The sequence below is a fragment of the Sarcophilus harrisii genome, chromosome 5 (assembly GCF_902635505.1).
Source record: "Sarcophilus harrisii chromosome 5, mSarHar1.11, whole genome shotgun sequence".
NCBI lineage: Eukaryota > Metazoa > Chordata > Mammalia > Dasyuromorphia > Dasyuridae > Sarcophilus > Sarcophilus harrisii.
Window position 1 is genome coordinate 87,575,774 of NC_045430.1, and position 14,169 is coordinate 87,589,942.

Here is a 14,169-nt window from a genome sequence, read left to right on the forward strand (position 1 = left end):
CCTCAGTCTCTAAATTTCCTTCTCTCACCCCCAAGTACCTCCGGTACCATTCTTAGAGGGGCTACTGAGCCTAGGGAAGTGGGGGGATGGAGAGCTTCTGGGAGCCAGGAGGTGGGAGGGGCGGGGGTGGTTGATGTCTCCAGCTGAGCAGTTGAGTGAGAAGCACCTCCCCCTCTCTCCCTACTCCCCACACCCCCCAACCATTTCGAGTACTTAAGCTCAGCGATCCAGGAAAGGCAATTTCCCCGGGCTGCGTTAAGAGACCCAGCGGTTCCACAAGGCGGCGTCAGAGACACACAAATAGAGTCGAGCTCCAGCTACCGAGGTTTTGGAGGTGAAGCAAAACCGTTACGTCCCCATTCTAGCTGCAGCATCCCTCCGGAGGTTCACGACTTCCGACAGTGAATAGGGGTGCATGGGTGATTGGACCTGTTGTGGGAGACACGGTCACACACGGGTCCAAAGGCACCTACATCCGTCTCTACCTGATACAATTAACACACTTTCAGACATTACATTGTTCGTGTAAACACTGATACAGTTGCAAGCATTGAGATTTTGTGTGAGAGAACACCCTGGGACTTAGACCTATCTTCTCACCGCCCTCTTATTAAACAGGTCCCTTCTCTTTGTCTAGACCAGAAATTCTCAAACCCTCTGGCCTCAGCATCCCTTTTATTCTCTCAAAAATCAACGAAGACCCTAAAAGAGCTTATATGTGTGTTAAATCTATAGATATTTTTAATACTGGAAATTAAAACTGATCATCAAAAATGTTTGTCATTAAAAATTAACAGTTCTATGTTGCTATAACGTTTATATGAAGAATAACTTGTAAAGATTAGTGGGAGGGGAAGCATTGTTTTTACATTTTTTTGCAAATTTCTTTAACAACTGGCTTAATAGAAAATAGTTGGATTAGCTACTAATATTTGCTCCTGCATTCAATCTGTTGCAATGTGTTGTTTTGATTGAGATATGTGAAGACAAGCACACAGATATGTAGTTGGAAAAGAGATAAATATTGTCATAGCTTTAGTATCATTATGAAAATAGTTTTAACCTCTAGGACTCCCTTAAAGGGTCCAAATATCACCCAAATATTTTTGTCTGCTTCTTGGCTTTCAATAATCTCCCCATATTCTCTCTTCAATGTGAAAGGAATACATTCCAGAATTTACTATGCATATGCACATAAGTAAAACTGAAAAGACTGAGTTCAATAATAGTGAGTTACCAAACATCTCCTGACCCTTTTGATAAACTTCTTGACCTGGCTTTGGGATACTCCAACTATAGATTAAGAACTCCTGTTTTGATCACCTATTATTTTTCTTTTCTTTTTTTTTCTTTTTGTTGTTGCAATTGGGGTTAAGTGACTTGCCCAGGGTCACATAGTCTGAAGTCAAATTTGAACTCGGGCCCTCCTGACTTCAGGGTTGGTGCTCTATTCATTGATCATCACTAATCTTCAAAACACTGATGAGGAGAAACAGAAAGCCTTAGCTCAGAACCGTACAAATGTTTGTTTACTTATGCTTTAGTTTTGGGGAAATGGGAATAAGACCAGCTAGATAAAAAGGAAAAAATGGGGGAAAGAGAAAGTAAAAAAGCACTTTCCCTGTGCTCGTGAGAGAAGAGAGCAGAATAGACTTTGTTCCCGGAAATGGAGTCCAATTATGATCTTGATCAACTCCACAAAAAGAATTAAGATCCTGGAGAAAGATAGGAAGTAGCTGGGGGAAGAATGAGGGACAAGAGCTGTAGACTTTTGAGGTGGCAATGAAGAGAGGCAGGGCTGAAGAAATGCCAGTGGGATAGAGGGCAAGAGTTTGGAACTATCCTGAGGAAAGATGGTAGGACACTTCCAAGTGAGGTTGAAGTGTGATCAGTGGGAATAGAGGCAATTCTGTACACTTGGCTTAGAGCTTACACTAATATATAATGAATGCTTGTTGATTGTGGAAAGAGATCCCAAATTCCCTGAATCTTGCTTTAGTTTACTCTTTTTCTTGGTCTCCTTTACTAGAAGGACAAGAGGAAGGATTATCAGTAAAAATATCACAAATGTCTCCTGGTCTCAGAAAAGTGTAAGTCAAAGCTCCCTTAGAAGCTTTGATAATATGATAATATTTCAGGATAATAGACAAAGACCTGAATTTGGAGGCATCAGTTTAGTGTCTGTTTGTGACCTATTTGGGGTTTTCTTGGCAAAGATATCGGAGTGATTTGCTATTTTCTTCTCCAGTTCATTTTACAGATGAGGGAAACAGAGTTAAAGGATTTGTCTGGGGTCATACAACTAGTGTCTGAGTTCAGATTTTAGCAAGATGAGTCTTCCTTACTTCAGAGCTGGCATTATATACACTGTGCTATACAGCTGCCATCATTTAAGGCTTAACTCTTACTCTGCCACCTATTATTTTTCTTTTCTTTTTGCTGAGGCAATTTGGGGTTAAGTGACTTGCCCAAGATCACACAGCTAGGACGTGTTAAGGTCTGAGGCCAGATTTGAACTCAGATCCTCCTGACTTCAGGGCCAGTGCTCTATGTACTGCACCATCTAGCTGCCCCTCTGCCACCTATTATTTATGTGATCTCAAATAATTCATTACTCTGGACCTCTGTTTCTTCATATATAAAGTGAGATAAAATAGGGTCATCTCATGTTGGAGAGAGACTTAATGAGCTTGATTTTCTGGTGGTCTTCAAGCAAAGGCTGGATGACCGAGTGTTGGGAGAGGAGCTGTAGAGGGGCCTTCCACACAGATATAGGTTCGACTAGATCACTTTACCCACCACTTTAAGATGTGATTGAACTTAGGAGTCCTGCTACATGAGGTTGAGGTAGGGGGAGAAAGTAGAGATTGAGGCAATGGGTAATCTGGAGTCTAACAAGGGAACAGACAAAAATTGGAGGGGTCTGAAGAAAAGCAGGTAGGGAGATTTCAACAGAAAGACTAGCCAGTACTTCATCAGCCCTACCGGAACAGAAGAAAGAGGCCAGAAATGGGGGAAAGAGGAAGAAGGATGTGACCAGAGAATTTGGCAACTTTGGAGTTTCTAGATACTTTTTCTGAGTATAAAATCAGTCATATTCTGGAGACTAGACCTCATTCACTGTCTTTAACCACCTGGTATAACTGCCTATAACCCAGGTAAGTCAGATTTACAATTATCTATATAGGTGTAAAAAGGGAAAGTATACTAGGATATGAGAGCCAGCCAGGTAAGATCTACATATCCCTTTTTTCCCCAGATTTTATTCACCAAGGGGAGACACACCTGGGCTTGTTGAGGCACTGGAGGTTCTGATTCAGGGGGAGCAGAAGGCTTCCTGACTCCCATTCCATTGGATGAAGTATTGAGGGAAGGAAGTGGAAAAAAAAAAAACATTGGAAGCTCAAAAAAACATTGGGAAGTCTTTGAGGATAAAGATGAGAGGGTTAAGGATCTTGGGAGAATTTAGGAAGGTGAACAAAAAAAATTCAAAAGGACTAGGAAGAGGTGTGAAGGAGTTTTTGAGTTGTGAAATTTGGAAAAAATGATGGCTAATGTCCCTGAGCAGAAAAGGGATATACTCAGGATGAGAGCTTGTGCCCTCACAGCTCCTGATCTCTTCTCTATTCTATAGATACCCAGGCTGACCCTCTGGCTTTTCAACTATGTGGAACACCTCGGAGGATTCCAACTTTTCTTGCTACCACCCATCAGTAGTGGACTATCGCTATGTTGCAGTAAGCTGGGGTGTGGTGGTGGCAGTGACAGGCACTGCTGGCAACCTGCTTACCCTGATGATCCTGGGTGCCCAGCCCAAGCTCCGTACCCATTTCAACCTTCTCATTGCCAACCTCACCCTGGCCGACCTCATCTACTGCGCTCTTCTGCAGCCATTCTCTGTGGACTCCTACCTCTATCTTCGTTGGCGTACAGGGGAGACTTTTTGCCGGGTCTTTGGTCTCCTCCTCTTTGCCACTAACTCCGTATCCATCCTTACCCTCTGCCTCATTGCCTTTGGCAGATACCTTCTTATAGCTCACCCGACCCTCTTTCCCCGGATCTTCACATCCAAAGGGGTGGCGCTGGCACTGGTAGGTACATGGGTCATAGGTGTGGCAAGCTTTGCCCCACTCTGGCCCATCTACATCCTGGTGCCTGTTGTCTGCACATGTAGCTTTGACCGAATCCGGGGCCGTCCTTATACCACCATCCTAATGGGCATCTACTTTGTGCTCGGGCTCAGTTCTGTTGGCATCTTCTATTGCCTCATTCACCGTCAAGTGAAGCGGGCAGCCCAGGCGCTGGACCAGTACAAGCTTCGCCAGGCCAGCATCCGAGCTGGACACGTGGCGGGGACTGGAGAATCCCTGCCTGGACACTTTGAAGAGCTGGACAGTGGTCTGGCATCAGGGGTGGCCAGTGAGGGGACATCGTCTGAGCCAGGCAGTACTGCCACCACCCAGACGCTGGAGAGTGACTCATCTAAGATGGGAAGCCAGGAAAACAAAGTGTCTAAGGTAGAAAAGGGCAGCCAAGGGGTGGCTGCCCCCATGCCGCGGGCTAAAGTGACTAGGAAGACCCAAGATGGCTCGTCAGAATTTGGGAAGGTGACACGGATGTGTTTTGTGGTGTTCCTCTTCTTTTCACTCAGTTATATCCCTTTTCTGCTTCTTAATATATTTGATGCACGGGTGCAGGCTCCACGAGTCCTGCACATGCTTGCAGCCAATCTTACCTGGCTCAATGGCTGCATTAACCCTGTACTTTATGCAGCTATGAACCGGCAGTTCCGAGAGGCATATGGGTCCGTCCTGAGGCGGGGACCCCAGAGTTTCCGAAGACTCCGGTAACACTTTACGCAGGGCAGAAAATGGTTCCACCTTCATTAACAACAAAGTGGATATTCTGGCCATGGGCACCAACTGGACATGTGGATATCTTCATGGCAATATTGGGTCCCTTCTGTGCCCCTCTTTCTTGCTTCCCCTTATGCAGCATTACTATTAATAAACAGGCTTGGGGTTTGTCTCTTCCATTGGGCTCCTGACAAAGAGGAACCAGAGCTGGGGCTCAAGCTGGACTGAAATTTGGGAAGTCCGACTTTTAGACCTGACCCTGAGACATTACTCTACCTTTCTTTCATTTATATAATGGCCTAAACAATCTCTTAAGATCTCTTCCAGTTTTAAAATACTATAATCTTAGGAAGGCTAGGGAAAGACAACCAGGATTCATAGCTGGAAAATTTCAAGGCTAATTAAAGCTAATTTGCATGCTGATTTGCATACGGTTGCAAGTTTTTTTGTTCAAATTTCCAGAATGTTTTACCTTACGGTTCTAACTCCATTTCTCCTAAGGTCCCCCAGCTTCTCTGGATAAATGAACATATCCTGGAAATATCGGTCTCCTGCTCCGGTGCCACTGGCTACAATCACAACCTATTCAGAGAGACTCTAGAGTAATATATCTCTTGGGTGTAGAAAGTCTAAGTTATGTCTTTGGCTAGGAAACTGAGCAAGAAATGATTAGGTAGCGATATCGGGGGCAGCAATATCAGGGTGGAAAGCAGAATGAGCACTAAGCTTATAGCCCTTGCTCTGGCCTTCACATCCCCACTCACCCCACCCCCATCAGCTGCAGTCGCTGTTCTGCCTTGTGAAAGAGGAACGACTGGGATGATAGGGAAGGAACCTTGGGGGCTACAGAGGGGCTAGGGCCTCCCATTCTAGGAAGAGGGAAGTGGGAAAGTAGTGTGTCTGTGGGACACACGGCCACTAGGTGATGCTGGTTTCACATTTTCCCGTCTGCGGGGGTTAGGGTGGGGGTGGGCATCTGCTCAGAAGTTCCACCACCTCGCTTCAATTCTTTCCCTTTCTCTCAAATACTGGGAAGGGTGTTGGGGAGTTCCCCATTCTGAGACTTGGAGAAGCTGAGAAACAAGGGTGATTCCTATAATCAAAGCAAGGTTAAACAGACACAGAGAAATACCTCTTCTTTTAAACATCCCCAAGGCCTCCTGGGCTTAGGAAGATCTGAACTCTTAGAGAGAGAAGCCAGCTCAGGGAGAATGGAGACAGACACAGTCCTTCCTTTCTTCTCTTCACCCCCTCTCCCTCCTCCCAAACACATGGACAGGATCATATCCAGGAAATTCAAGGATCTCACCTCCCAATCTAAGGCTTTATCTTCTTAGGTTCTCCCTTCTCAAAATAAAGTGCTCAATCATGTAAACACAGCAGAGTCTCCACTCTTGGAAAATGTGCGAAAAAAGGAAGGGGGAAAGGGAAGAAAAAAAGGTGGACGGGGTAATTATATAGTCTCCAAAGGGCTATTCGGTTGAAACTAGAGAACGTGATCTTCCATTATAGCAATTGGCTTTGGTTAGACAAAAAAAAAAATCTCACTTGGCAGGGAGAATCTGATACCACCAAGATGGGGTAAGAAGGTAAATTAAAGGGGATAGAAGTGGCCCTCCATCTTTTCTTGGGCAAGGGCTGAAAGGTCTCGTGGAAAGGCCAAAGGAGGGCGTCTAGAAAGCGGCAGAGCCCTTCGCAGCCTCCGATGGCCGGAGCCTATGTGACCAGAGGGAAAATATGGATGGCCATGAATGTGTGTGTGCACGCCTAAGTGTAAGCATGTGCAGGGGCAAATGCATGCATTCACTTCGCTCCGTGCGGCTCTGCGTGCTGGTGTTTCTGGGGGGGAGCACGGAGTAGGGGTTTTGGTGAGGTGCACGTTAATGCCTCTTTGTCTGTTTCTTATTTGGGCTGGAGTTCTGCGTCTTTTCATCAGACTCCTTCTCGGGCAAGGATCACTTTTCTCTGTGTATGTATGTTTCTCTCTTAGTCTGTCTCTGCATCTCTCCCCCTCCCTCCCTTCTTCCCCCTCCCTCTTTCTCTCTTCCCCTCCCTTCTACCCTCTTCCCCTCTCTCTTGCTGCTTTCTCTCTCTCTCTTTCTCTGTCTCTCGATGGCAGATTTATGGTCATTTCAGGGGTCGCCATTGGCTAAGCTCTGACAGAGCCTGATTTAGCGCCGTGCCCCATTGGCTGAGCCTGACAGGCCGATTTACGAGTTGTTCTGCCATTGGCCAAGCTTCCCAGGCTCTGATTTATGGTCCTATGGCTGGGGGGTGGGGGGTGGAGGTGAAAGAAGGGGGGCCGGAGAGAGGATGCTCCTCCTTTCTTCCCCTCCCCCTCCTTTCTCCCGTCTCGCTCCTTTTTCCTCTCCCCCCCTCCTCAGCTCCCTCCTCCTTTCTCTCAGGGAGAAAGATGGAAGGATTTAGGAAGCAAGATTGGGGGGCGGGGGAGAGAGATGGGGAACTGGGGAGATGGGAGCTAGAAGGAAGAAAAAGGAAGAGTAAAGGAAACCTGCAGGAAAGAGATGAGGGAACTGAAAAGAAAAGCTAGATTCTAAAATAGGAAAATTAAAGAGGAGAGATGAGGAACAGAGGAAGAAAAGTGGGGAGACCAAAGGGAGGGATTCTAAAATGGGGAGATTAAAGAAGGGACACTAGGGAACCGAGGAAGAAAAATGGAGAGACAAAAGGGAGGGATTCTAAAATAGGGAGATTAAAAGAGGGGACATGAGGGAACTGAGGAAGAAAAATGAGGAGACCAAAGGGAGCTAGCTTGGGGGAAGAGGAGACTGCAGGGGACTGAGGAGGGAAAGAAAAGGGATTTAGAGAGTGGAAGAAGTACCCCTCTCCATATCCTAGAAATAGACTGAGAGACTGGCACTTTCTTTTTTGGATCTGCTATTTTCCCCCCTGAGAAACAAGAGTCAGAGATATATAACACAGAGATAGAAGGAAGAAACTGGGGAGCCAGAAAAGGGAGAGACACATGGAATTGAAAGAAAAGAAGGAGGCACTTTGCTGAGAAGAGGTAATATCCTAAATGTTAAAGTCCTAAAGGAGAATTCCCCTACCTCCAAACCATCTCCCTTCCCCTTCTTTCCCAAAGACTCTGGGATTGTACTTCTCTGTTCTGGTCCCCTTCTCAGTTAAGTATGGCTTCATGTTGAGTCTTCAGGATTTGGGAATATTTGTGTTCTAGCAATCACAAGCATTTCTGTTTCACCTCAGTCCTAATTTAGGACTACAAAGAACGGTGTCCACCCTCAAGGAATTGGCAGGAAATAGGACAAATGATACATACTTATATGAGAGCTTACAGAATGGTTACCAAATGAGAAAGGAGGTCTTTGATAGCTGGAGAGTTTGGGAAATGTTTGAGTTTTAAAGGATTTCCAAGGGATGGAAGTGAGGAGGGAATCATCTTAATTGTGAGTGCAGGCTAGTACAAAGGCAGGGAGGTGGGAGAGGGGACTTCATCTTTAAAGACCAAATGGGGTTTTCTATCTGATCTTAAAGGTAATAGGAGACACTGGAGATCGCTGGGGAGCAGGGTGATGTGGTTAGAACTGCACTTTAGGAAAATCACTTTGGCAGCTGTGTCAGATTAAAATTTGAGATTGGGAGACCAAACGGGAAAATAAGCCTCCTTATTGTAATAAATAGTCCAAGTGAGAGATGATGAGGGCCTGATCTAGTACACCTGGGTGAAAAGAAAGTCTAGAGTGGAGGGATGTTGTAGAATTTGAAATGAAAATTTGGGAATTCTGTGGTTGGAAATATCAATTCAAGGGTAGGAATGTAGGAGACCAGAAGGCTGGTGAATCCTTGAACAGTAAAGGGAAGTTTAAAAAATAGGTTTTAGAGGGGGGAAACAATTTAAATGTGGTAAGTTGGAGATGTCTCCAGGAGACCCATTTTGAAATGTCCAGTGGGAAATGTGGAACTAGAACTAGAACTCTGAAGAGGAATTAGGGCTGAAATACAGATTTGGGAGTTGTCAGCATAAAGAAGATAATAATGATGATGTCACCAGGTGTTAAGAGGGAATAAAAAAGGGCTTAGGATATACTCACACATATCAGAAATAACCATTTGGCTGTATCCACAAGCAACCTTTCTGGGCCTCAGACTCTTGGGGCACATATTGAGAATGACATGTTCCAACAAAAGGAGACAGAGAAGGAGGGAGTGCCATGCAAATCCAGAGGAGAGGGACCATCCAGAAAGAGAAGCCCAGAAAGAGAAGGATTAAGAGACCATTGGTAATTTTGGAAAATTGGAAATTTTGGAAGCAGTTTTAGATCCAAGATGGTTTAGAAGAGAGAGAAAGTGGATGTATTTGGGCTGGGCTGCTTTTTCAAAGAGAATGAGATCTAGAAGATGATAACTATGTGTTGAGGGATGGGTGTGGGGGCGGTCGGCGCTACAGGAAAACAAATAAGGGCTCCTGCTGCTAGATCCTTCTTCCTCTTCTCTCCCTTCCCCTGGCCAGAGAAGTGTAAACTGTGGCTCATTGTGGGGATTGTGGAACTCTAGGAGAGGAGGGCACAAGGGCCCTTCTTTCCAAGAAATCACCCAGAGGGATATGGGAGCTCTTGGAACAGGCAAACTTAAAGGTAGAACCAGAGACTTTCATGGTACCTCAGCATGTCTGGGGACTGATGACTCAGAGAGCCCAAGCTGTCCAATTCCCTTCTACTCTCTGAACTATGGTTGCCGATGAGTTGAGAAGAGGCTAGAAACACACTGTCTTTTCTACTGTCACCTTCTTCATAGGAGAGGAAGATTTGAAACTCTATCCTTCAACTCTCCTGTGGTCTGGTCCCTGAGAAAAGAATGTGGGGGCCACGGGCTTGCATCTCCTACAAATCTCAATTCCTTCCCCAACCCCAGATAACACCCCATTATCTCCTACTTGGTCCCAACACACCAGGGAGCTAAGTTATGATTCCCCAGTCCTAGCTCAAAACACATCCAACCCCAACCTGTTTCTGTATGCAGGTATCTCTGATTCTCTCAATCTAACCCAGCCAGGATTTGTTCTGGGATTGGGAAAATACAGAGCAAACGGTGGTGATAGGAGGTGGAAGGATCTGTTAAAAAAAAAAAAAAAAAAAAAAAAAAAAGTACAAAAAGAGCCTTTTCAGTCAGGTCCTACAAAGAGAGGCTCTGTTCCAGAAAACGCTCATACTCACCCCTCACCCCTAATCCTAACCTCCTCGTTCCCTGAGGCAGGTCAGTACACCCAAGAAAACTGGTTTACAAGGGGAAGAGAAGACAAGAGTTGGGATCTGGGCTGGCCCTTTAAGAGCCACTTAGGGTCAGAGAGCCTGGGCTACAGGGAAGGGAAGGAGCTGATGTCAGAAGATAGATGGGCAGCAAGATGGGGATTGATGCTAATGGGGGAGCTAGAGATAAGTACCCAGACACTCTAAGGGCAGAACTGCAGATTTGTCTTCCTTATGCTCACCCCCAGCCCACTGCAAATCAGGCTGTAAATCTGCTGCTTAGATTGGGGAGGGGACCAGACACGTGGCCCTCTCTCCTTCTCCTTTCCTATCCTCCTCCCTTCTTCCCCTCAACTTCCTTTGTCTTTTCCCAGTCCTCTCCACAATCACACACCCCACTCCATACTCAACCCTACTTCCACTGAACTTCCCAAGCACCTAGCGCTTACAGCAGAAAGGCTGGAGGGTAGACTGCAGGAGGAACCAGCCAACTGGGGATCAGCTGCAAGATGAAAGTGGGGTGCAGGGTGACAAGAACTTCCTCGGGGGAAAGGAACATAAAGCGCCTGGGAGGGAGGGGGGACCTGGGGAATTCAGTTACCCCTGCCTTTCTTCTCAGGCCATTTTGGCGGCATCACTAGCAGCCTTCCCCTCCTACCTCCACCCCCAGACTCTCCATAGCTCGGTTATAACCTGGGGGAAAGATCCTGGCCCCCAAGGTCAAGGGCCAAGGAAAGGGGGAGGAGTCTTCGGGAAGCTGGCAGTGTACGGAGGGGGCAGGGAGCCTCAGATCTGCTCAGTCACAAAAGGTGGGGGAGACAAGGTGTATGTGTGTGCGTTGGAGAGAGAAACATTTCCATTTTCGAGTTCTGGAGGGTGTGGGAGGGACTCTAGAGGCTGGTTTGATTTGGGAGCCAGCTCGGGAAAAGGCGTGAGCCGTCCAGAGAGAGATATATAGTCCAGTTTCTTGGAAACTCCCAGACCAGCCCATCTCCCTCCTCCTGTCCCACTCCACTCCCACCCCCACGCCCCCCACCCAGCCTGCTGACAAGAGAATATTCAGGCCAACGGTCTATTTACTGTAAAGGCTACAGACATTCCAGCAGCTCCTTCCCACTAGCCTAGGGTCTGGGGGGGGACTGGAAATCCTCATCAAAAGGGGTGTTTGCGGGCTGCTTCGAGGTGACTAAGGTTTGTCCCACAGGGCCAAGTCTGTCCCTTTGTCCGTTCCCAGGCAGGACTGTCTCTGAGCTTTTAGGCTCTCTGGGGGAGTTGTCACTGTTTTATTCACTCCTGCTCCCCACTGTTTACGGCCTGCTCTTGGAAACCTCGCCCCCAACTTCTTTCTCCCCCCGGCTGTATCAGCCCTATTTCTTTTGGCCAGCCCGGGATGGAGACGAAGAGAAGAGTGTCTCCTTGCTTTGCACCGGTGCCGTGCTTTGGAAAGCTGGAGGCCATGTGATGCTATTACTTCCCCCTCTTCCCCATTTCTGCCACCCTAGTCTGAAATCACTCTGTCACCTTTGGCTTTGTAGCTTGGTTTCTTGTACACACTGAGTCATTTCTCCCCATCCTGCTCCCCCAGACTTCAGGAGCGAGGAAGGGAGGGAGGAGGCAGGAAGGGAGGAGGAGGCATCAAGTCTCCCAGTATCTCGACCAGTTTCCCCAGCCCCAGTCAGGGTCACTGCCCCCAACCCTTTCCTCCAGTCCACTTCCCCACCCCCAACAATAAATCCTGCCTTTGTCTTTCTCTCCCCGCCGCCCCGGTAGGCTGGGGGTCAGAGGTTGGGAGTGAATGTGTGTGCGGAGGGGGAGGGGTCAGTGTGTGGAAGAGAAATAGAAGCAAAAGAAGGAAGGGGGATCTAGAGGGAGAGATGGTCAGGAACAGCTGGTGGGCAGGCACTGAGGGGCTAGGGAGGAGAGGGGGAAAGGGAAGTGCACCCCCTCCCAGGGGAAATGGGGCCTCTCTCCTTCATTGATTCAGGCTGCAGCATTTGGCCTGCCAACATTCCAAAGGAGCAGCCCGAAATTTCTGGGAAGAGATGGGAAAACATGGGAATGGCCCCCACGGCATGAGGAATGCCAGGGAGATGGGGGAGAGGGCTGGACTCGAGGCAAGAAAGCTAAGGAAGGTCACCAGATAATGGGGATACTGTGGGAATGTGCTGCCCCTTCCCCCCAAATACACAGGATTTATGGGCCATCAGAACTAGCCTGCCCCAGGAGCCGGCTTTCCCACTGGGCCTTCAAGCCCCTCTTTAATAGTATCTTTTCTGTCTCCTTTCTCAGACTTCCCTTTTCTTTGGTCTTTCAGTCTTCTCAATCTGTTTCTTTCTCAATTTCTTTTGTATTTTTTCTCTCCCCTCTCCCCCCTTTCTTCCTGTTTCTCCATCTGGTAGTCTCTCTCTTCCTTACTCAAACCAACCCACTAGACTCTTTTTCCCTTATCCCTTCTCAGCCTTCCCTCCCCCTTTTCCCTACTCTAGAACCAAGCCTCCAGCTTCAGGGAGACTCCAAGAATAAGGTACCATAGGAGAACTTTCATGCTTGAATCATGTAAGGGGTTCAGGCCAGAAGAATCTCAATTGGGAGATTCTTAACCTTTCTTTGTGTGTTGGTGAAAGCAATGAATACCTTCTCAGAATCGTATTTTTAAACAATTAAAGGAAATGCTAAATTCCATTTAGCAATTATTGAAAAGGAAGATTTAAAATTTTTTCTCCCATCTTTCCCGGTCCATGGAATGCCTGTTCTAGTGGAAGACACTAAAGTAGGAAAGGAGGAGACTGAAAGCTAGTGTTAAAAGGAGCAAGCTTAGAGAGGGTAAGAAAGAGGAGTGAAATGAGAGATGAAGCAGAGGCAGGGTCCAGTGGGGCAGGAGGAGGGAAGACCTGGTCCCCTGGAGATAGTGGCTGAGAGAGATCCTCTGAGCCAGACTGAGTCGACAAACACAAATAAAGACACACAAACCCAGACTCTGCTAGGAGCCAGATGCCAGGTCTGAAGAGAGGCAGGTTCTGGCTGGGTCTGGCTAAACTCCAGACACCCTTGTCTCCTCTGCAGACAGAAACTAAAGCTGCCTGTCCCCTCCCAGACTCCCCCCCCCCCTTGCCCTATCCTCCCTCCCCACCCCAATGACATCAGCCTTGGCTGCTATGGCCCCCAGTGGCCCACAGGCTCTGTTGATGACACATCACTGGGGTGGACTGCAGGCAAAGGAAGGACCTCACTAGGGAGAAGGATAGGGGTTTGGGGGAGCCTTTGGGGGACGATGATAAAAGGGAAGAGGCGCCAGCAGCACTCGGGGCAGGGGGACTTAGGACTAAGGGACGCCGTGGGGAGAGGATAAGGGCAGCAGGGAAACTTGAGGAGAGAGATCTAAGGGGTTTAGGGAGCACTAAATCACCCTGTGGGGGGGATCACCCTGTCTGTGCTCAGTAGGACGGGGAAAGGGTAGAACTGGGGGGGAGGAGATGAATGGGGGAATTGCCACATCTGGCAGGCAGGTGTTTGGCACAATTAAATCTGCAGTTGATTTCCCAGCCAAAAAAGCTGGGGGTGGGGAAGAGGACCTGCCAGAGTCCCCTCAGGGTTGATGGAGGCTTAAGTTTATAAAACTGAATTGAGGAGGGGTGAGAAGACATACACAGAGACAGAGATGCAGTGAAATGGAGAAAGAAAAATGACAGAAACAGAATCAGACAAAGACAAATTCAAGATGAAAATCATTTAGTGAGCTGGGAACCCAGACATTCTGTCCTCCAGTCTCCTTCCTCGATCCACTGTGGACACAAGCATTTGGGTAATACTGCCAGCTAGAAGTTGACATAGGTGCCACAATACTAGGATTCCAATCCTGGCGAGGGAGGGGCGGCAGGAAAGGCAGACAGATTTGACTAGGTTAGGAAACTGAGGGAGGCTCTGATCAGATGTCTGGGTTTGCAAACCCGGTCTTCTACAGCCATACAGGAAGGGTTTGGGGTGTGTGGGGGTGCTCTTAGCAAATAGGGCAAATCCAGGAATGGGGGTGGAGGGAAGAGTTGCATTTCCTAAGCTAAGACAGGAGAGGGCACTGGTAGCTAACC

At 47.6% G+C, this 14,169-nt stretch overlaps 1 protein-coding gene across 1 annotated transcript; it reads left to right on the forward strand.

Moving 5' to 3' along the window:
* Positions 1–3,002: 3,002 nt before the first annotated feature.
* On the forward strand, positions 3,003–5,279 carry GPR84 (G protein-coupled receptor 84). Its single transcript, XM_003772332.4, has 2 exons — positions 3,003–3,158; positions 3,635–5,279. Exon 2 carries the CDS (start codon positions 3,666–3,668, stop codon positions 4,848–4,850), a length of 1,185 nt encoding a protein of 394 aa, XP_003772380.1. The 5' UTR covers positions 3,003–3,158; positions 3,635–3,665; the 3' UTR covers positions 4,851–5,279.
* Positions 5,280–14,169: the final 8,890 nt, after the last annotated feature.

Coding starts and splice junctions, on each gene's coding strand:
- GPR84 (XM_003772332.4), top strand. CDS start 3,666: ATGTGGAACACCTCGGAGGATTCCAACTTTTCTTGCTACCACCCATCA.